The 24276-nt window shown below is 34.5% G+C and overlaps 1 protein-coding gene across 1 annotated transcript; it reads left to right on the top strand.

Moving 5' to 3' along the window:
- Positions 1 to 820: 820 nt before the first annotated feature.
- LOC145112030 (uncharacterized) lies at positions 821 to 4073 on the top strand. Its single transcript, XM_079048244.1, has 3 exons — positions 821 to 1051; positions 1136 to 1887; positions 3950 to 4073. The coding sequence occupies exons 1-3, from the start codon at positions 821 to 823 to the stop codon at positions 4071 to 4073; spliced, it is 1107 nt and encodes a 368-aa protein (XP_078904370.1).
- The last annotated feature ends 20203 nt before the right edge of the window (positions 4074 to 24276 follow it).

Here is a 24276-nt window from a genome sequence, read left to right as displayed (position 1 = left end):
TTTGGGGATTCGTCAAGGGGAGAATGAGACTTTTCATGATTTTTGGGAGCGATTCAACAACTTATGTACAAGTTGTCCTCAACACAATATACCCGAACAACTACTTCTTCAACAATTTTATGAGGGTATGAATGAAAAAGATCGAAGGATGATTGATGCTTCAAGTGGTGGTGACATCTTCAACAAGACACCTCAAGAGATAAGATCACTTTTTGGAACCATTTCTCAAAATCAAAGGAACTTTGGGACTAGAAATGACATGAAGAGAAATTCTCCACAAGTAGTTGGTGAAGTTAGCAACACTCAACACTTGGAATCAAAGCTTTTAGATTTGACTAATGTGCTAAGTCAAATGGTGGTGGGAAGTGGTCAACAATTGATGGTATGCGGTATTTGTGCAATGACGGGGCATTATACGGATAAGTGTCCCACACTTGGAAGTGAACCGGAGGATGTGAATGCAATGGGCGGATATCAAGGTCAACCAAGACCCATGGGATTTCAAAACAATTTCAACTCAAATTGGAGGAATAACCCAAACATCCCATACCCACCAAAGCAAAATCCACCAAACATTTTGATGAGACCTCAACATCCACAATACCCCTCTCAAAAACCTCCATATCCACAAACTTCTTATACCCCTCCAAATTACCAACCACATCATCAACAAGGCCAATCAAGTGGTACCCACCAAATGAGCCTTCAAGAACTTGTCACTTCTCTTGCTCAAAGCCAAACCCAATTTCAACAAGAGACCAAGAACACTTTCTCAAACATTCAAGCACAAATTGGAGACTTGGCCACCGCTCTCAACAAGATGGAACAAAGGGGAAAACTTCCATCTCAAACTGAGAAGAATCCCAATGTGAGTGGCATAACTTTGAGAAGTGGGAAAACACTTGGAGAAAGCAACCCCAAAAGAGTTTCAAGAGAAGAAGAGGATGAGGTTATTGTTGTTGAACCTTCGAAAGTGGTAGTTCCTCCAAAAGAACTGGTTGTTCCAAACATTGAGCAACCCGAATATTCCAACAAGCCTATTAAGCCATTGGTCATACCACCACCCTTCCCTTCCCGGTTAGCCTTTTCCAAGAAGATAGAGGAAGAAAATGAATTATTTGAAACTTTTCGCAAGGTCCAAATCAACATTCCACTTTTGAATGCTATTAAGCAAATTCCAAGTTATGCAAAATTCCTAAAGGATTTATGCACCAAGAAGAGGAAATTCAAAGCGAATGAAAAGATTCAAATCAATGCAAACGTGTCTGCGGTAATCCAAAAGAAGTTACCTCCCAAATGCAAGGATCCGGGAATATTTGCTATCCCTTGTACCATTGGTGATTTACATGTTGAAAGTGCCATGTTAGACCTTGGAGCCTCAATCAATGTCATGCCATATTCGGTTTTTCAATCTCTCAATGTTGGTCCTTTGGAAGAAACCGGAGTCATCATTCAATTAGCGAACAAGTCAAGTGTATCTCCAAGAGGAGTGTTGGAGGATGTGTTAGTACAAGTTAATCAACTTGTTTTTCCCGTTGATTTTTATGTCATTGATATTGAAGAGACGACTCCTTCCACATCATCTATGATCCTCCTTGGAAGACCTTTCATGCATACCGCTCACACAATCATTGATGTCCATAAAGGAAAGATAACTATGGAGTTTGATGGAGAAACCATTCACTTCAACATCTTTGAAGCAATGAGGTACCCTAGCAACATTTCGCCATTGTATCGGGTTGATGTGATTGAGCCAATAAACGAGATAAGCCCTAATGTATGCACAAACAAGATACCCATGGCAGATGATTGTAAGCCTAAGAGGGAAGCTCAAAGAAGATTGAATCATCCAATGATGGAAGTGATCAAGAAGAAGATAATTAAAAGGTTCAAAAGGTTCAAAGAGAAGAAAAAGGCATTTCATGACAAGCACATAACCCAAAAACACTTTATTCCGGGTCAAAAAGTTCTTCTTTATCATTCACGCTTAAAGCTATTCCCGGGAAAGTTGCGATCTCGATGGCACGGACCTTTTATTGTTATAAAAGTGTTTGATCACGGTGCGGTTGAAATTAAGAGTTTGGAAATAAATCAAATATTCAAAGTGAATGGGCACCGTTTGAAACCATTTTATGAAGGCTTTGACATGGGAGAATTCGACAACATAACATTGGAAAATCCGAATTACGAAGGTTGACGGAAGCGGAGCTATGTCTTGGCAAAGACGTTAAATAAATGCATTGTAAATAAATAATCTCCACTTGAAGTTTTGGGTGTTTCTAAGCTTGAAGTTGGTCTAAAAATAAGCATATGGAAGTCTTGCAATGATCTTGGTGAAGTTTGAAAAATGCTAAAATTTGAAATTTGCGCGGGTGCCCGCGCAGACTTTGCGCGACCGGCCTCCAGCCGCGCAGATTCCGAGTTCCAAATTACCCCCAAATGGGATACATTCTGATGTATGCGCGCGGCCGGTTCCTCACCCGCGCAAATGTTTGCGCGACCGACTGCCACCCGCGCAACCCTTGCGCGACCCAACCCTAGTCGCGCAAATCCGAGCTCGAAAATTACCCCAACATGGGATGTATTCTGATGTGTGCGCGCGGCTGCCCCCCACCCGCGCAAAGTTTGCGAGGGTACCCGCGCAAATATGTCATTTCATAAGAAAATTTCGAGCCATTTCATATGTGTCCTTTGTGCGACCAAGCTTTCATCCATGTGTATTTAGGCGGCCAAGAACTCCATCCAAGCATCATTATGCGACCCATGTGTTGCTTCCATACCGTCCTCGCGGGCCTCCTCCATCTTGATCCCGGTATGATCCTTCCTTACTCTTATCCTAAGCATTGAGGACAATGCTTAATTTTAAGCTTGGGGTGAGGTATTCTTATATTTTTTTTTATTGCATTTAGGTTGTATATTGTTGCATTTAGAGTAAGTCATTTAGGTCATTCATAAAAAAATTGCATAAAAATTTCAAAAAAAAAAACAATTTCCGTATTTTGTTTCTTTCTTTTCTAATTTTCATACTTTTTAGATGCATTCTAGTTTAAGTTCATGCATTTTTGTTCTCTCTTGTCTTCTCATCCCTACAGGTACCAGAGCACCGAGTCATAAGTATTGAATCATAGATTGGTCCCGGGTCTTGATATGGAATTCCTTGTATTTGATAAGTGGGACACGTTTTGAGCCTCACAGACCATTTTAAGACCGCTTGTGTGGGAGTCAGATGCAGGTAGCTTGATTGGGTCTAGGTGCGGAGGGATGTGGTTGGTCATGCCAATGTGTGCGAGCAAAGATTAGCCCGGTAAGGTACAATGAAGATATTGAAGACTCGCATCTTGGTTTTGGGGGGAATACCCCTTAGTACTCCCGAGTCTCGTCCGAGCCTTGCTTAGTTAGATTCTCACCACCTTTTTAAGATAGGTTATTTTTTTTAAAGAGTCTAGAGTAGATAGTTAGATAGATTTTGTTTATCACACCTTGCATTAAGGTGCTTGATGAACTTTGAAGTGGGTCCCCCAATTCACATCTTTTGGGACCAAGTCTTTTCGGTAACACCCATTTTTGAGTCATTCCCCACCCTTTTTAGTTGATCTTGGCACATTGTCAATGATCATTAGGTGTTCATGTTAGCCTCCATCCTATGTTACATGGTGAAATTCCTTAGACCTTCAAAGAAGAAAACACAAAAAGAAACAATGAAGAAGATTAAAGAAAAGCAAGAAAAACAAAGAAGAAAAAAATGAAGAAAAAGAGCAACACAAAAAGAAGAACAAGAATCCAAGTTCAAGGCTTTAGTTCGAAAAAAAAAGAGACTGAATATCAAACAACAAAGAGGCTAAAGACCAAATAACAGAAGTTCAAGATTGAAGATTTAAGCTGTTAGGTTTAAGTTTAGGTTAAGTAGAATTTTTTATTATTTTATTTTATTTTTTTGATTTTTGGTGAGAAAAGGCCTTGACGATGAGACAGTAGACTGTAAAGGACAATACAAGGGAGAAACCTCTGAAACCGGATGTTTGCCTGGAGGCCGCGCTGCAAAGCCCTATTTCGTACTATACACTTTAGCCTGACAAATGTAGGAATCATTGTGTGTGAAGAGGCGCATTTCCTTCGTGCATTATGATCTGCATTGGTGATTTAAAGTGCCCCCACTGGGCGCATCCCTGTTTCCTTTGTCTTGCACATCGCGACTACATCCAGCCGTGATCTATTCGCCCATCAAGTGGTTGAGAATGTGGTTTATGGCTCTAAAGCGGGGAACAATTTTGAAGATACATAGGGTCCATGAAGGACTAATTCTGACCATGTTGACTGATGTTGACCAAGTTCTATGGTACCTTTCTTTTTCCTTTTTAGTTTAGCTCATCCCGATCTCATATTAGTCTTGTTCTAACTTGAGGACAAGTTAGGTTTAAGCTTGGGGTGATTTGATAGCTTATTTTATTTCCTTAATTTTTATTAGGTTATTTTAGATTTTTAGCTCTTTTTATTAGTATTGCATTGTATATTCTTTATTTTCTTTAGTTTGGATCGTACCGGGTGCTTTTTATGTTGCATGAGGAATTTTGCAGGGTTTTGGAGCTTTTTGTGATTGTGGATTTGAGTGAAGACGGCTTAGTGGGCTCCCGAAGCATTATTGGGCTTGGCGGAATCAAAGAAGAAGAATTGGGCTTTGAAAGTTATTGGCTTGGATTATTTGGGCTTGTGAAGATGGATCATAAATTTCTAATTTTGGGCTTGGAGCATCCATTTAGTGGCTAAATGATGATTGGTGGATTCAAATTACATGGACAAGGGGGGGACCAAAGGAATCTTTGGTAGTGGAAGGGTGGAGTAGTGGAATGGTGGACCAATAGCATTCCAGCAGCATTTGCGCGGGTGGAATTTTGGCTGCGCGGGTACCCGCGCAACTGCCCAGTTTGGGCATTTTGGTCATTTAGCTCACCATAACCTTGGGGGATCAGATCTAGCAGCCAAAACTTCGATTTCACACCATTGGAGACCTGTAGGAGGCGATTTTTGAAGCTCAAGACTCATTTCTCTTCATCTTTGCAAGATTTTTGGTAGTTTCTTTATGCAATTAGACTTTTGTGATTCTTGTTACTTTGTTGCTATGAGTGGCTAATACTCTTATTTGGTTGACTTTGGCTGAAAACCAATGAATGTTTGTGGGTTTTGAAGGATTTATGTTGATTATCAATTTATTCCATGTTTATGATTCTAGTTTACAATTCTTATGCTTATTTGATGCTTTGATCATGAGCTTAGTATTTGATTGACCAATGGTTGATTTGTTTCATTGATTTTGCATTGGATCATTGAATTTATCTAGAACAAAGGCTTTATGATGGTAGAAATCATCTCTAGCTTATGAATCATAGCTCCTTTATGGATGTGTAAGCATTTGACATCCTCTAGGAATTGGGGATTCCTTCATTCTTAAGGCTAATTGATTTCTTGGGATTAATTGCTTCAATTGACCCTTGATCTTAATTAAGAAGGTGTGTTGTGGGCTTCCCCAACCTCCATACTACCTATGAGGAATCTTGGCATATCATGCTTCATGATTGCTATAACCAATTTGGGATGAAGGATAAGCTTTGTATTAGATCCTAATGATAAACACACAAATGTTCATTGTGTTGAATTGCCTTAGTTAACCAATTATTCCCAACCTTTGAGCATCTCATCAACTTGCTTAATCGCAAGGTTTTTAGTTATTCAAGTATTTTAGTTTTCAAGTAATCAAACACCCCCCCCCCCTTTTAGTTTAATTGTAGTTAGTTAGTTTATTTACAATAGTTCTTTTAGATTGCATTGGTGATTGAATACAACCATTTCCCCGAGGATCGATACCCCTTTTTACCATTATATTACGTTTTATTTGCAAACAAAGGGTGTAATTTGCTTGGTGGACTTGACAACCCACCACTTAGGTACTAAACCTCTTGAAAATACATTGTTTTACTATATAAAAATTACGGTTAATGGATTCACGATTAATACTTCAAGATGTAAATTCAAGATCGACACAATAGGGTTTAGGGTTTAGGGTTTAGATTTAGGGTTTAGGGTTTAGGTTTAGGTTTAGGGTTTAGGGTTTAGGGTTTAGATTTAGGGTTTAGTGTTTAGGTTTAGGGTTTAGGGTTTAGATTTAAGGTTTAGGGTTTAGATTTAGGGTTTAGGGTTTAGGTTTAGGGTTTATGGTTTAAATTTAGGGTTTAGGGTTTAAGTTTAAGGTTTAGTAATGTTCACTTGGGTGAAATAATAAACGGTAATTGAGGAAAGAAAACAGAGATGGTAAAACGATAATGAAAGAAAGAAATGTTATGGAGGATGATATATTTACCAAGTGAAACCAAATCGGGTATATTTAGCATGTTAAAACAACATATTTTAGAAGTTTAGTACCTAAGCTTAGGTGGGGCTGTAATGTATATTCCCTATCCCCTATATATATATATATATATATATATATATATATATATATATAATCTTTTACCATATATATAATAATTACGATTGTCTGGATAACAGGATATTAGGGCAAAGTAACAACTAAGTACAGTGCATATTCTTAAATTTGGCCAGCATTACTTCTAGATACTATATTATCCTAGGAAATCGGCCAATATATCATCTAGGTATGATCATTTCGTAGTATATCGGGCAGTATAACGACTAGGCATAATATCATTTCTTAAATCTAGGCAGAGTATCTAGCAGGCAAAATGTTAATCCCATGATTTTGGCGTGGTAACGACAGAATATTTAAAAATCTGAGTGAGCAAAGTGGCGATATAAAATATTTTATGTGAAAATAATATTTATAACACAACAATACATAACAATATGTAATAAAATGACATGTATTCGCCCCTATATTTTATAAAATGATGAAAAAAGGGTCATGAAACTCACCCTTGAAGCGTGTTTCCGTTGGAGTAGGGTAGACTCGGGACTCGGAACCTTGGAAATCGCCTCGGAATCCACCGGAGTTGAAAGTGTAATAATAATAACTTAAATATATAAATAACAAGATTTTCTAAGATTTTAGGGGGATTTTGCGAGGAAAATCGAGAGAGAAGGAAGGAGTTTTGAGGTGATAAATAAATGAGTTGCAGCGGGCTATTTATAGGCAAAAAGAGGGAGGGCACGCCGCGCCCTTTGATGCCACGTGCCAGGTCAGGAATGGGCCACGTCTCAGCTTTTAGAAGGTATGTGTGCCGCGCCTATCTATCTGCGCTGCATATTTCGAAAAACTTCAAAAATCCGTAACTTCTTCATACGGGCTCCTTTTTCGACGTTCTTTATATCCACACGTAGCTATCAACGAGTAATACAACTTTCCTTTAGTTTGCATTGGCTAATTCTGACTTTACTTTTAGCCCTTATTTTTATATGATTTAATGATTTTGCAAAAGTCATAACTCTCTCGTACGGTCTCCAATTCTGACGTTCTTTTTCTCAAAATTCTTATCTCAAGAAGTACTATGATTCTTCTTTTGGTGACTTTAGCTAAAAGTCAACCATTCTCTTCGTAGCTTTTGACGTTAATAATTTTTAATTACGCGGTTGATTTTTATATTTTATAAAAATTATAACTAATTCATACGGAGTCGGATTTTTCTACGTAATTTATATTTTCGGGATCGGGATGACGTGTACTTTCTAAATCTATAACACACACACACACACACACATATATATATATATATATATATATATATATATATATATATATATATATATATATATATATATATATATATATGTGTGTGTGTGTGTGTGTGTGTGTGTGTGTGTTTTGGCGTACTTATTTTTATGATTTACGGACGATTCAGTTGATTTTTTCTATCTTTCTTATTACAAAACTTATATTTTTTATCATATATTGATATATATAATGTATTAAGTCTATTATACTTGACATTTGTCACTTTTCGTAAATAACGATCGGTGCCAAAAGTCGCAATTGTTATATTCTCCCCATGTTTAAGGAATTTCGTCCCTGAAATTCAACTAGGAGTGCTTGACGCGGAGGCACTCTTGGGAGAATCTTAGGACCTTAGTATCATAATCCTCTGTACTCTAAGTTTATTGAAGGTTTCTTTTATCATTTTATTTTACTGTACTTGGGATATTTTACACCCGTTAAGTTGCTTGTCTTTATGTTGGATTTGTTTTTTTATATCATTTCCCATAGTTTCCTTTATATTAGTTTTATCATTTATTCTCCTATGGATTTATATTCTTTATAATCTATCTTTTCTAGATATGTCACTCCTTCCGTACTTATCTTATAACCCTTCTTTTATAGATTTTTATCCATTTTTCTTATCCTTTCATACTTTTATTACCTCCTAGGCATTCTCCTTTAAGTAGTTTAATTAATTAAGGTTGACGAGCAATGTTACAATGAGTCCCTATAATCGAGCTATATGACTTTGAAATTTTCCTTACTCAATGCTTCCTTAGACTTCGTAAAATAGCTTAGAAAGTTATGCATGCTGTGAAATTACTGTTAGGGTTGTAGCTACCAACCACAGGTGGGGGTGTTAATCCTGTACAGATTTATACATAACTTTTCTGCTTTACCTACTATCTACGATTATAGGTCCGGGGTTATCCAAATTTAATCAGGCTAAAGGATGAATAATGTGTCTCATTTAACACTAACTTTGATAAACCGTTTAAGTATGATTATTTATCTTTGTTATTCTTTTCTTTAGTTTTCCTTTAATATACTTTCCTTACATAATTATTCATATATATATATATATATATATATATATATATATATATATATATATATATATATATATATATATATATAGGCATAGATTATTGTATTATAACTAATTATTGTATGGATGTAAGAATGATTGTGGGCCAATCATTTTACTTATTTTAAGAAAGTGATTAATACATATTATTGAATTAAATATAATTGAAAAATACCATCTAATTTAATTAGAAGGGTATTTTAGTCAATTAATATATATTTAATAAAGGATAATTGCATATTTTAAGGGATCATAGATTCTATTAATTTTAAAAATCCGATTTTATGAATTATAATTCTTTTAATTCGGATATTCTGACAGAATATGTTTATGAGTATATTCAAAAATTAAAATATTCTTGACCCATAAAATAATAAAAATATTCTTGAACCTATTTTTTGATCATGACTTTAAAAACTTATTAGAATAACAAATTCTCGAACCATCAATTGAATAATAAAAACAAAAATAACATTATTTCTTATAGAATACGGGTAACAATTGCTAAGAATTACATTTTTTGTTAAAGAATAAAAATAAAAAAACTTTCAAATCGGGAAAAAAAACATCAAAACCTAACAAAGACACTAATACATTCTAAAAGAATAATGTTGCTAAGAATCACTTTCAATTTTGTGGTCCGTTCTTCAAGCATCAACTTCTATGAAAATAAAACCAATTGTAATTTAGAATCCAATAACGCATTAGCAAATGAAAAATAAAAAACAAAATTCCTTTGGAAAAATATGCGGACTTGTGAATTGCACCAAAACCAATATCCATATTCCATTCCAACATAATTGTAATTCGTGATTCCATTCCGATGGAATTGGAATTCAAGATTCAATTACCGTATGCATTCTGTTGGAAAAATATCCAACTAAAAATTCATAAATCAGTAAATCAGTAGAATAAAAGAAAGAATTTGTAATCATATTTCAAAACAAAACAGTAGTACTTTCGAAGCAAATCAAAATGTATAGATACATATACAACCAAACAAAATAGAGAATATATTACTTAAAACAAATTGATTGGTATGGAAGGATCAAAGAAGAGAAATAGATACAAAACCCATTTCCTGGAGTATTTTACTCGATCTTGTAGGCAAAAGAAACACCTTCCTTCCTGATCTTTTTGACAGCATCATCAAAACCTATTTCTTGAAGTATTTTACTTGATGATGTAAGCAACAATAACACCTTCCTTCATGATCTTTTCTCATCTATAATGATTAAGTTGCAGAACATCAGCAGACAAATTTAAAAAAAAAATCTAAAACCAAGAACCCTAATTTTAAAGAAGAAGAAGACGATGGTTGATGAAGTGATTATTAGCATTTAAGAGGAAGAGATGGAGCCAGTAATTGAAACGGGAAGTAAACATAACACTTGTCCGAACATCTGCTCATCGTTGTCGTCAGTTGAACCACCACCGACACACACCCCCAAAACCATGGGGGTTCCTGGGGTCGATGAATTAAATGGGGAAGGCTTGGCAATAATTTGATCTTGAGAATTAATAGATAAACGAGGGAGCTGAATTAAGGAACCAAATTCCGGTTTTCCAGGTAATGCTAAATCTACAGTCCCTAATTTCAACAAGGGAGCTGAATGTCCTAACCAAAAATCCTAATCAACAGAGAGCTTACCAATAATTCGATCTTGAGAATTAATAGATAAACGAGGCTGGTTTCCAGGTGTCCAAACGAGTTGTATTTCATCGTAGAAGGCCGGAGAAGCAAAAGAAAAGACGTCGCATATGGTTAACCTACAAAAGAGACGACGGATGATGGGAAAGAGAAGACCGGAGGGTTGATGCAGCGGACATGTGACCAGGTGAAGAGCAAGGATCAAGGCGCTACTGATAAGATGAAGCAGTCATTTGGTATGGTCGACAGCTTCGAAACTGCTTCTCCCTCACGCATCATCTACTTCCCAGTTCTTGACTTCAATTTCACAAGCCCAATTCTCGACTTCAATTTCACGAGCACAAAATCTTCAATTTTGGTATGTGATCGGGTATTTAGCTGATAGATAAAAGGGGGAAATTTAGGGTTAGAAAAATTCAATTACATTTTCATAAATAGCTTCCTAATATAAGGGATTTAATTTAGGAGAAATATCAAATTAATTAATTTAAAAATATTAATAAAATGCAACATTACATAATTACCCTTTTAGAATGATTGGTCTATATTGATTCCTACATCCACACAATAATTAGTTAGAATACTTGAACCTAGCTTTATATATATATATATATATATATATATATATATATATATAATAATAATAATAATAGTTATCTTTTTATAGATGTTCTTTGATAGGTTATTGTACAATTAAGTAGATTGCCTATCCTTACGTTTCCTTTCGATACTGTTTATTCCATAATTATTATGATACATATATATGTTACACCATATCTATAAAACCATTATTAGGTTCTTGATATTCTTAGGATATTAGGGCATGATACAATTGAGTACAATTCTTATCCTAAAATTTATTTTTATAGAAAGTAACCGACTCCCTAGGGTTCTCCTTCAAATTGAAGTTTAGAACCAATGGTAATGATTAATACTTTTCTTATACATTCACCTATCGTTAAGGCTTTTCCCTTAAGATAGTCGTGATTAATATTTTTCTTATCACCTATTATTTAAGGTAGTCATGATTAATACTTTATTTTATAAACAATCACCTATCATTTAAGATAGTCGTGATTAATAACACATCAGTCAATTTCTTACTGATGTCTAGAGGGGTAGAGATCCCTCAGTCAAGTACTTACTAAGACTATACTGTGAGAGTGATCCCTCAGTCAAGTACTTACTGAGACTTTAGAGTTAGAGTGATCCGTCAGTCAAGTACTTAATAAGACTTTAGAGTGAGAGTGATCCCTCAGTCAAGTACTTACTGATACTTTAGAGTGAGAGTGATCCCTTAGTCAAGTACTTACTGAGACTTTAGAGTGAGAGTGATCCCCCAATCAAGTACTTACTGAGACTTTTGAGTGAGAGTGATTCCTCAGTCAAGTACTTATTGAGACTTTAGAGTGAGAGTGATCCCCTAGTCAAGTACTTACTGAGACTTTAGAGTGAGAATGATCCCTCAGTCAAGTACTTACATAGACTTTAGAAATTCTATAATCACTGAAAGGTTTCTTAATAATTCTTTTTAGAATTTTTGAAGGATCCTGGTATTACTACATGGACACCTTCACCCTTCATTATCACCCGTAAAATGTTATCTAATTATGTAGTGAGTACTATCACATGATGCTATAATTAAAAAAAATTTCGACCGTATGATTCCTCCCTATTACAGTTAGACACAGACGACAGCTGCGCAGTAGAGCTGAATCACACATTACAAAACTATTTAATTCTGGAATAATATAGCCTATGTATCCATCCTATAATTAATAACATGTGTTTATTAGGTTCATATTTTAACGTGTTTTCATCTAATGTTTATAAAACTATATCATTATCTAGTTTGCTCGTAAGTTATAAGGAGAAATTTACCAATTCTTAGGGGTGGATTCTAGTTATCGTCACTCGAGTCGATGAAAAACGATATGCCTTGAGCATTGATCTTTCAATTTGCTAATCGTGTGCATTCTCTTCTGAAGTGGCCCACTTCTCCATATCCATAACAGTTGCGGTTCCCGCCGATACCAATTCCTTGGGTAGTGGCGACTGTTGGACTCCTACAAGACTTAGTTTTGTGGCCTTTCTTACCGCAGTTATTACATATTAGTTCTTTACATGCATCTACATGATGGTGGTTTCACTTATTGCATAATGAAAGATCTCCTGCATACTACATTAAAGGAGTGGGTGATGCGGTGGTTGAAACGTAAACTTTCCTTAAGTCTTGTTTCCTCCATGCTACTTGCCCTAAATCTTCATCAGGCTATCTCTTGCTATTTCCTAACCCTCTGAGATCAATCTTTAGAACCATGGTGCCCTGGCGGATTACTTGATTGGTCAGGGTAAAGACCAATCTCTTGGCACTATTGTAAGTAGTTCGTCTGGAAGCCGTAACCAATCCTTGGATAGGCTTTACTAAACCCCATATATACCTTTCTAATTTCTTGTATTTTGGGGTGACAAAACTAGGCCAGAAGATGGAGAGATCATTGAAGCGACTGGTATAAGCTGCAATGTATGCATCTTGCATGGTAAGATTCCAGAGCTCTTGTCCTAGCTTTTGCATCTCCTCTCTGGTACAATACTCTTCAATCAGTAGCTGTCTTAACTCATGCAAGGAGATGACATTAGATGTACTAATTCACATGGTATTGACGTGGTTGTTCCACGATGACAATGTTGTGTCCTCGATGGTACATGCAACAAACCTAACTTTACAATTCTCAGCACAAAAGCTGATGTCAAATACTGACTCCATATTCTCGATCCAACGAGTCAGTCCTACTACTCTTTCATTTCATAAGAAGAGTTTGGGCTTGCAGTTCCTAAATTCCTTATAAGTACATACTCTTGGGTGACTCCCGTTACCACCCTGTGTACTATCTCCTACGGTTCCTCTACCTTGTCCGGATTTGACATTCCTATTAGCCAGGGCTTCAGCGACCCGTTGGATGATCAATGCCTCGATGACTGCTGCGTCAAGGTTCGATTGTGCCATGAGGTTCCTTCTGGTGACTCATATTTGAGGCATATTTGGACCTTATTATAGTTAGTGAAAAGAAAAGAGAATGTTAGTTGATGACACCTTTTTATAGATGTGAGTAGTAACGACTAAGTGCACGAGTTAATGTAAAAACAAATATCATAAAAATTTCTATGTTAGGATGAGAACACTTCGATGTACTAAAAGGCTATCTCAATGGGGATAGCGACGATATTTCTTTCTTCCATAACCGGACTTCTCATTATACTTATAATCTATAGACTTAGGGAATAACCTGGAAGCCTACCATACTAGGTTAGGGAGCTATTTCTAAGTGGACCGAGTTCTTATCTTTATCGCATAGGCATTTGCCTTTGCTGCGATGACTTTTGCTCTGAAACTTGTTCCTGGAGCTTCAATCCTTCTATCCAATCTTAGCTCCTTATCTAACCTTTGGTTCATATTAGACCGGATCGTGGTGCTTCTTTTGATGATTCCCAACTCATCATTTATGGTGTGACGAATAGATAGGACATGTATGCCGGAACTAGGCGACGTTTCGAGGGAAATGGATAGGTAGCAAATCCTATGTTGATTTCTGGCCTTGTTATTCTCATAATGCGATAAATCAACTTATTTTCTTACAAGGTTTGTCTCTGTCTCAGCAGGATCGTCCTCCTCAAAGGAATCTGAAGGGTCCTTGGATGGCTCTTACGACGATTCAACTGGGTCTTTAGTTGCTTCTGAGAAATCATCCGCGTGTGGGGCTCCTCGTCGGAGTTTTTAAAAAAATGGGTATCCTTGATCTTAAGAGGGGATGTCACAACTTAATCTTTCTCTGGAAATGGTTTCATTACCATGTTTCCAAGATTTTCCATTCTTATGCATTGACCGTGCTAGATAGTACTGGTCTGAATCGATGGGCTCAAGTCTATCAACTGCCATATCCACGGGTAGTTGTATGTCGGTATAACCATAATTAAGCATAGGTGTATAGGCTATGCCTAGTTGTGGTTCGACCCACATTACGTGCTAATCTCAGATATCGTATTTGCCCTAAACTCTTGAGTTTGGGGCTCCTATGGATTTTATTGTATATATTTAGGTGTATTATCATCGAGGGACTGAGTTTATATATAATTCTATATCTGAAGTTTGTTTGTGTGTTTTATTAATTCCTGTTTTGTACCTCAAGACTATCAAGTAAAGATCGGCCAGATGAGAAGTGCCAGAGGGCATGATTATTTTAGCATATAGCCGTTCTGAAATCCAGCAACCCAAGCGTCAGTTCAAACTAGACACCTCTCCCGTAAGTAGTCTATCAGTAGGGTAATTAATAATGATACTTTTATTTGTACATTTGGGGACAAACCTAATCAGAGTATAAGCCCCTACGTTATAGTCGTTATGCATAAGGAAGTACTAGTTCGCTATAACCAATAGCTCTGATACCAATCTGTGACACCTCCGGCCGACAACAGAAACGCCGGGTTGCGTGACATAGGAATATTGGAGGACAGTAATTGAACAGTCCAAAACAATATAAAAAATAAATATCACTTCCATTATGGACAAAAATATTACATCAAAATATGTTTCGAAAATACTAAAATTTCGATTACAAAAGGTGTCTTCACAATTAGGCATAACTATAACGATAATAAGTCTTCGGTAGCTTCATCGATCAACTGCTACTTTTGGAGGTGCAATCTTCCATCTCAGGGTTTCCTAGGAATGCATGTGGTTTTGAAAATGTCAACGTAATGTTGGTGATTTCACAGATTTAAATATTATATCTTTGAAAATACTTTGCAACTTTATTAAGTTGTAAAAGTATTTTGATTTACATTATCAGGGTATCTTTTAATAGTATTCTACTATTTATAGATATTGTAATTCAAATACTTTACTTATTATTTATCACATACTACCGTTCATTTTAGGTTTTACCCTATCAAATGTAGTATAATATAATATTGTTCGTAGTATAATTATCTTATAGAAATATACATATACTACATATACTTTTATCCCAGAAGTATGCTCATGAAGAGCAATACTTCTAGTCTTAGAGTGAGAGGGATCTTTCATATGCAAGACTAAGTTGGGGATACCATACAATCTTAATCAACATAACCATTTTTCTTTATTAATTAATTTACTATTTAATTTTATTAAATAGATATCTTTAACAAAGCCAAACTGGCGGAATGGCGATATATAATGTTTATCTAGTATTCACAAGGAGTGACGACATAATATAATTTCCTTTGATATACTTTCTTCCTATAATTATCCCTATATAGGTACCCTTAACCTTAGTACATATAGATGATACTTATAGTAATTCTTTCCATAATTATCACTATATATACGCTTAACCATAATATATATATATATATATATATATATATATATATATATATATATATATATATATAATAATTACGATTGTCTAGATAACATGATATTAGGGTAGAGTAACAACTAAGTACAATGCATATTCTTAAATTTGGCCAACATTAATTGTAGGTACTATATTATCCTAGGAAATCGGCCAGCATACATCTATGTATGATCCTTTTGTAGTATATCGGACAGTATAACGACTAGTCATAATATCATTGCTTAAATCTAGATAGAGTATCTACCGGACATAATGTTAATCCTATGATTTTGGCAAGGTAACGAAAGAGTAATATTTAATAATTTGAGTGAGCAAAGTGGTGATATAAAATATTTTATGTGAAAATAATAATTATAACTCAACGATATATAACAATTTTTAATACAATAATATGTACCCCCCCCCCCCCCCTATATTTTATAAACGATGGAAAAAGGAGCCGTGAAATTCACCCTTGAAGCGTGATTCCATTGGAGTAGGGTAGACTCGGGACTCGGAACCTCAGAATTCGCCTCGGAATCGACCGGACTCGAAAGTATAATAATAATAACTTAAATTTATAAATAATAAGATTTTATTAGATTTTTAGGGGGATTTTGCGAGGAAAATCGAGAGAGAAGGAATGAGTTTTGAGGTGAGAAGCAAATGAGCTGCAACAGGCTATTTATAGGAAAAAAAGGGGAGGGCGCGCTACGCTCTTGGGTGGTGCCGGAAGGTGCCACGTGTCAGGTCAAGAATGGTCCGCGTCTCAACTTCTAGAAGGTATGCGTGCTGCGCCTATCTATCCGCGTGTTGTGTATTTTGAAAAACTTGAAAAAATGTAACTTCTTCATACGAGATCCTTTTCGACGTTACTTATATCCACGCGTAGCTATCCGCAAGTAATACAACTTTCCTGTTGGTTACATTGGCTAATTCTGATTTTATTTTTAGCCCTTATTTTTATATGATTTAATGATTTTGCAAAAAATATAACTCTCTCGTACGGTCTCCGATTTTGGCGTTCTTATTTTTTTTTTTTCAAAATTCTTACCTCAAGGAGTACTATAATTATTCTTTTGGTGACTTTAGCTAAAAGTCAACCATTATCTTCGTAGATTTTGACGTTAATAATTTTAGTTATGCGTTCGATTTTTATATTTTATAAATATTATAACTAATTCATATGGAGTCGGATTTCTACGAAATTTATATTTTCGGGATCGGGATGACGTGTACTTTCTATATATATATATATACACATATATATATATATATATATATATATATATATATATATATATATATATGTGTGTGTGTGTGTGTGTGTGTGTTTTGGCACACTTATTTTTACGATTTACAGTCGATTCGGTTGATTTTTCCTATCTTTCTTATTATGAAACTTATATTTTTATCATATATTGATGTATATATAACATATTAAGTCTATTATACTTGAAGTTTGTCACTTTTTGTAAATAACGATCAGTGCCAAAAGTCGCAATTGTTACAAACTCCTTGAATTCTCTCATTGAAGAAAAGATTCCATCTCGCGACAAGCTCGTATAGTTCATAAATAATCTCCATAATCTTACACATTCTTCACATCCATCTTATTTCGACTATGTGTTATTTCCCATCCATGTTTTTCATCTTCTTGAAGATTCATTAACACTTACAGTTTTAAGGTGAAGTGTTTGATCAACCAAGTTTTTGAAACTTCCATAGACCGACTCTCTATCTCTCTCTCTCTCTCTCTCTCTCTCTCTCTCTCTCCATGTCCTTATCCTTTTTTGCAACCTTATAGGGCCTGGCATACCTTCCAATAACTGGCATACTCTGATTATTGTCCAGTGACTCATATTACCTTAGTAACATAAAATCTTTACATCTGGGTTTATGGCGTCCTCTATCAAGTCTATTCGGAAGGGTTAGAGACATGTTAGTTTCCTCAATAGCTCTTTCAATCTCGAATTGGATGCTTGGAACAACTTCTTGAATCTTATCAAGATCAGTGTGGTTCTCACTAACCTTTTTGGATATCAGTTCCCTCTCTTGGAAGATTTCCCGTCAAGCAAAAAACATTTTGTTCTCAAAAGGTTTGTAAAACAATTACCAAAAAGTCTTGTTGGGATCTCCAACGAGATAACACATCTCTATGCTAAGTCCTACATTGTCAAGCGCTTTCCGAAGAACGTAAGCCTGAAAATCGCAAACTTCTACATGTGCTAGTGAGAAATGAACCTTTACTCCACATTTTAGAGAGTGTCTTAGACACCTTCTTAGTTGGTATAAGACCAAGGACTCTTGTAACACTATTCAAGGTACAATCCATGAACTGTTATGTTAAGCATAATTTGACTCATTAAGTATCAAATCAAACAATGATTTGTTTCTCTTTCCAACAATACTCCCCGCCACAATGTTGGAGATAATTTATGAAACTTTTTCATAATTGCTTAGATGATTGACATGGTACTGACTAAAATACTCACAATCCCTATTGATCCGAGTATCTTATCCTTTTGCCCAGTTGATTCTTAACTTCGTTTTATGAGAACTCTGAACACGTAGAAGGTTCCAGTCTTAATGTTTATTTAGATAAACATGTTCACACAAAGTTAGTTTTACTATGTGTCATGGTTTATCTTAATGGTCCACTAATGTGAACTAATTCCAATAGATATTCACATTACCAAGTAATGTATTAATCATCTATCTTGATAAACATGATTTGCATTTACCATAAGGCTCATAATCTAATGATATCTAAGATCCGATCCAACTGGATACTTGGCAATTCGTTTCATCTTTACATGTTCAAGAAAACGACTCTACAAATATATTTTATCCAAAAGTTTGGATGTATTTGAATTAGTATATATTATGGATAGTCTGAATGTCCCATTAATCAAAACTAATTCCAACAGATATTCACACTATCACATAGTGTTTTTATCACCTGTCTTGATAAATAGGACTCACATTTATCATAAGACTTGTGGTCAAATGAATTCCAAAATCCTATCCAACTGGATCTTTGAAAATACAATTCCCATTTTCAAGAAGACGATTCCACAATATTACATCTCACTCAAATATTTAAATCAACCTTTTGAATTGTTGTTAACATAGTAGTTTCATAGATTTCATGACTTTTCTTTTATATACAAACATATGAAATATTCTACATTCAAATGAGTCAAAATAATCTCATGACATTTGTATAAATTGTTTTTGAATCCTAAGAACATAGACTAAAAATTTAGGAGAACGATATGTCTTTGATCCTACGAACAGTATCAAGAGCCCGATATTCATGATCAAATTTGCTTCTCCTTGTTTCAGTCCTTTTACTCCTTACGGCCACTGCACATTCTTGCAAATGTCAGTACTTTATCCTTAGTAAAATACTCAATGATTGTAAGTAATGTTTCAATGAAATTATGAATTTTCATATCTGATTCTAGGCTAAACATTCACGAGAACGAGTTTTCGTTTGATCTTATAGGAGAGTAGCATGGGCTCGTAGTCCATGATTAAATTATATTCTCCATGTTACAGTCTCAATCATCAGGCATATTGGGCTCTAATGCTTTCTAAGTCCTTGTCTTATTTCGGCAACGATAGTTTATCAGAACAAGTCTTAGAATAAGCCTTCATATTGTCCTTGATGTTTCAGGACAGATTACGTATATCACCACTAATCGCATGAGCAACCGACTTTCTTCCTTTTGACACTTCTATTCATGATAGTGAATATGGGAGCATTTGAAGTTGAATTTTGTACGATTTTCCATGTTCGGCCAAAACGGTCTCAGTATGCCATGCAACTCTTTTATGGGCATTTCCAAGTAATTCATATAAAAAATCAGAGTGAACTAATTATATGTACATGTTAACTAGTTGATAACCATAATCAACTGCTAACTAAATTCCATTTTACTTCAATATGTTTATTTAATAACTGTTCTTAACAATTTTGGAATGCATTGGTTAGTGGAGTCTCAGGTGGAGCTTTATCTAAGACATGATCTTTCTATTTGTAAATGAGAACTATTCTCAAATTACAAAATTTGGATTAGATTAATCATCCTTCTAGCTAATCCTTTTGAGAGGTCTTATATCATTCAATATTAATTCCATTCTTATTTGTTGTATCAATCCTTTAAATAACCTTTTCAACCCTACTTATTATTTACTAAGGCTAGGATCCATATTTGGCTTTGCGATGTGTTGACAGGAACAACATAAATTTATTTAGGTAGGCAATGCACTTTGCCAGTTTCAATCTCTATGAAACTCGTAGATCTTTTGAAATTCACTAAAACTATTTAATGGCATGTTAATCTCGGATTTGCACATCCTCTATTGGCGTTTGGGATACCGAGGTCTCATAAATAAGATGGTGAACCAAACATGCAAAAATTTGTGATCCCTTGATTATTTTATGGTTCTCTAACTGATGTACCGATTAACCACACACGCTCTGCCAACAAACCACAACCACAAGTGCCACATCATCTTCTTCTTATGTTTCAAATTTATGCGTCATTTAACCACACACGCTCCATAAATAGACAACAAGGAATAATGTGTGTTTTTCATGGGTTAGAAACAATTCACAATTCCTAATATAACTAAGACAAGTATTTAGTTTTAGTACTCTATACGTTATACTATTAACGAGACACCGTCCTATCAAACCCTTTCAACGATAATTAAGCATGCAAAGAAGCAATGAGTGAAACAAACACCCATTCAACTATCATTTTATAGGCCGTTTCCTTATACCTCTTTTATAGCATGGTCTCATGAATGAAACCTACTCTTAATTTGACTAACGATCTATTTAATCTTTTAGTTTTGCATATACTATATATAAACTAATATAATTAAATGTAAGATGCAATTTAAACAATTTAAAAATACATGATTTAAACATCTTATCTTTATTTAACTTTTAATTAATTAATTTTAAATCAAATATCTATAATTTCAAATTACTTAGACATTTATCCTCATAGTTTAATTATTCAGGTTTAACATATTAAAACAATATTTAAATCTAGAGATAAATCCTTTGAAACTATAGGAAAAAACCCAAAATCACCTAAATCAGCCAAGGGCGCGCCGCATCCTGCAATTAACAGGTTTCTTGCGATTTTCTTAGTTTTTTTAAGTAGTTCTTATAACTAAAACCTAATGCCTATGATACCACTGTTGGGTGTTCTATGTATCGGTACACGAATTTTAGGCAACATAAGCAATTAATAATAACCTTAAGTGTATATGCACCCTAGATCTAGGTTTTACTATTATAACAACCTACTTTCAAAACTACAAGATTAATGCTACAAGAAGGATATAATTATAAACCTTTACGAAAATCGAATTTGCTTCTCGACCACTTGTAGATCTTGAATTCCTTTGAAGATTCTGGAAGGACTAGCACCCAAAGTAGAATGTCTCTAAAGTGCACACCCAAAAGTCTAAACACTAAAAATCATGGAGAGAGAGAAGTCACTTGCAAATACAAAATATTATAATGCAATGAGAAAGGAACGAAAATTATAAAGGCTCAAAGGGTCTATTTATAGCTGAGAAGACTTGCAGAGAAAACAAATTTGAGTTAATTAAATAATCAAATTTAATCCAAATTCAAATCCATGTCTTATCAACAGCTTTGGATGATTTTTAGAAGGTCTCTAACCATTCTCAAAACCGTCCACCCCATAAAGGGTTCCATAATATTTCAGTTGCTTAACTATTGAACAATTAATATTCAATCCATGTACCTTTAAATAATTTCCTTATTAATTCCAAGTTAATTAAAAATTATTCTAAATTAATTTTTACAAGTTTCTAATTAATTTATCAAGCTATGATAAACTAATAAACTATTTATCTCACTATCTTAAATACTTTTCTAGATATTTTAGCTCCTAAGGGAAACCCAAAAACGACTTTGTTATTATTTCCAAAGTTATACAATTAGTTATGATATTAGACACCCATTTCCAACAAGACAAACACAAGGCCACAATTGCCTCCACCGCGAAGCCTTTTATCGACTCAAAGAAAAGGGTTAAGGAGATTTCGAAACAAATTACATAGATGAAACCATATTTCAAAACCCTCAAGTCGTATCTTGATAAATTCAACCCCAACAACTAGAACAAAAGATTTTAGAAGAATTGCAATCAATTCAAAACATGGTTGATTAGAAATTGATAGCTATGCAACCACTTTCAAAATCTCAAAGAAGTTTTTGCAGAAAGTAAACATATCTGTTGCAAGGCCCCCACCCGTGCAACAAAGGGGAGAATATGGTTCATGTTCAAAATCTACTCCTATCGGAAATGTAACTCCTTCAAGTCCACCTTGATGTGTTTAATTTAATCCAGTCTTAAAATTACAGATTGAATTCACTAACATTAGGGACTATTACACAACTTGGAAAGTGTACACACTCATATGATAATATAGCTTTCGTAAGACCATTTTGTCGAACTTTAAGGGAACCAGAATGAATTAATATTAGAACATTTGATTATCAGTTAAACTAAACACATAGAAAATAAATATGGGGTATTTTATACAAATGCATAACCTAAGTAATGGAAAACAAACACAAACTAAAACTATGGAAAACAGATTGGAAATAGATCATTTAAGGTACCTTCACTTAGACGTGATAATATCCTTTAATTAAGATTGATTACTATGATGTGCAAGAGATATTACTTGTTATTTACCGATTTCTCGGTTGATTAGTTCCCTTGGTCCGTCCAATAATAATATCCTAATTATAAGGAAAAATAATCACAATGGTCATGTAAATTAGCCACCCAATCATTAATATTGAGTTCGTATTGTGTGAGATTTGATCTTTATTGATCTTAAATAGTCATGAAAATCAGTTAAAGCACTAAATGGTCATCAAATGCAATTACCACACATTAAAGTTCATTACTTTATCAACCTAACCCTAGGATTCGGTTCATCATTAGTCATAACTATTTTCATGGTCATAAAAGTACTATAATTCAAGCAAACATAGTAAGATTTGTTTTCTAAACTGCATAAACTTAGTATTAGGCAATAAAGTTACAATCTTCAACACATATGGATCTCCGATCAAACAAACACAATAAATTATATAACTTGTAACATTCTAAATATCAATCAAACCAAAATATCAAGTGTTCATTAACATCTAAGCACAAAGTAAAATGGTATTAAGCCCCAAATTAGAAAGTAAAAACATAAGGAAATCAACATAAAATGCCAAATATGATCAATAAGACAAACCAAACAAATATCGAATGTGTCTACTCTCGATACTGTATATCTCCGCTTCTGGCCACCCTACAGACTCTCAAAACCACAACTTTGAGATTTCTTGATGTCCAAGTTATGATATATGATCTGAATGATACTTAGGCTAAAGATATATGTCTATTTCTAGTTTTATACTGATCCAATTTACGCGACACATAATTCAGCTGGACGCGTCACATTTTGTGGGGTTTTCATGTATTCTTCAAGTTAGCCACCTCAACGCGTCACGTGTAAGGTTTTGGACGCGTCATGTATAACCTCTATTCCAATACTTAATTTTTCTTCATTGATTCCAATCCAACAATCAAAAATCCTTTTGATCTAACAATGTTTATAATCTATAATATATTAATTCAAAGTTTTGTAAGCACTTTTTATCTTAATTCACATCAAAACACAACCTAAGATAGTAAGATATCACACAAAATGTATGTGAAATTATAGCGATATCATACCTCCTTAAGACCAAGTTCCTCCAAAACCAACATCCATTCTTACTTCAACTCCAAAATCTTTTTCAAATGACCCTCCTCCTCCACTATGAAATCGAGACACTTGAGAGGTTTCATCCACAAAAACTAATCCTGACATGTTAAAGACGATCAAATGTGAAGAAAAAATAAAAGTCATAGAGAAAAGGCATCTGGAATAGATCATGAGAGATCGAGAAATAGTGAGTCTGGACACTCGTCAACATGAATTTAATAAGGAATCAAGAGAACTTTTCTCCGAAAATTCAAATGGATATTGTTCCCGTTCAAACTCCAAATTACAACTATGCTTCTTATAAACTTCTTGACATGTCACTTTCACCAAAGGATTTGCCTATCATCATCTGATTTCGTCTAAAGACATTAATCTTGGTGATATGTCATATAACTAGAGATTGATTCTATTATGTATGTAACTTTCTCAACCTCAATAAAAGGTTTGGAGCATTATGTGTATTATCCAAATCGAATAAATTTAGGAAATCCATTAGTTCGAATACATTTTCTTTAATCTTATGTTTATTATTCACAAGTCAAATAAAACGAAAAAGAAATTCACCTAAGTCGATTTTCCAAACATGAACCCGACGAACTTCATCGTTTTGTTGAAATTTTTTCAAAAA

Source organism: Lactuca virosa, chromosome 5, assembly GCF_052849685.1.
Source record: "Lactuca virosa cultivar CGN04683 chromosome 5, Lactuca_virosa_CGN04683_v6, whole genome shotgun sequence".
Classification (NCBI taxonomy): Eukaryota; Viridiplantae; Streptophyta; class Magnoliopsida; order Asterales; family Asteraceae; genus Lactuca; species Lactuca virosa.
The sequence above is the reverse complement of the archived record's forward strand: the minus strand, read 5'-3'. Positions and strand labels throughout refer to the sequence as shown.